Source organism: Plasmodium reichenowi (assembly GCF_001601855.1).
Source record: "Plasmodium reichenowi strain SY57 chromosome Unknown, whole genome shotgun sequence".
Taxonomy (NCBI): Eukaryota; Apicomplexa; class Aconoidasida; order Haemosporida; family Plasmodiidae; genus Plasmodium; species Plasmodium reichenowi.
The window spans coordinates 1-586 of NW_017962237.1; the positions used below are offsets into that span (position 1 = coordinate 1).

Here is a 586-nt window from a genome sequence, read left to right on the forward strand (position 1 = left end):
TTTTATGTTTTGTATTTTTTTTTTTTTTTTTTTTTTTTTATGATGTGCTCTACCTAAGTGTGAATGAAAATTGTAGGGATCCAGATTTTGTATTTTTTCCCCATTTCTATATATACAATCAAAATCTCCAATTCTATCAATTTGTGGGATGTCGTACTTTTCAATATTTATGAGGGTCATCAATTCATCCAACAAATTAAACTTCAGAGTATAATCGTCTTTCGTATTTGAAGAAAAGGAAGGAGATGAATTGACTTCAATTAACCATGGTTTTAAATTATTATCAATAAGGATATCAAATCCATATAATTCGAAACAATGTTTATCATTAATTATAATTTTATGAACAGCTAGAAAAGATTGAATAATACATTCTTCTATATTTTTAATTAATATGGTAATATTTTCATATCCATAACGACTAATCATATATAAAAACAATTCTCTAACAAACCATTTCCCTCCTACTGTATCATCATACCCTTCTGCATTTTTTTGTATGGATACATTGGTTAAATGCATAGTAACATCATTCATATTAGTTTTTTCATTTTTAAAATATGTATGAGAAAATCTGGCAAAGCCA

General features: G+C 25.8%; 1 protein-coding gene across 1 annotated transcript; it reads right to left on the reverse strand.

Annotated features, from left to right (window-relative positions):
- Positions 1-53: 53 nt before the first annotated feature.
- PRSY57_0006400 (tubulin--tyrosine ligase, putative) lies at positions 54-586 on the reverse strand (the record flags this gene model as incomplete). Its single annotated transcript, XM_020114167.1, has 1 exon — positions 54-586. A coding segment is annotated over one exon (533 nt), but the record flags the coding sequence as incomplete, so codon positions are not given.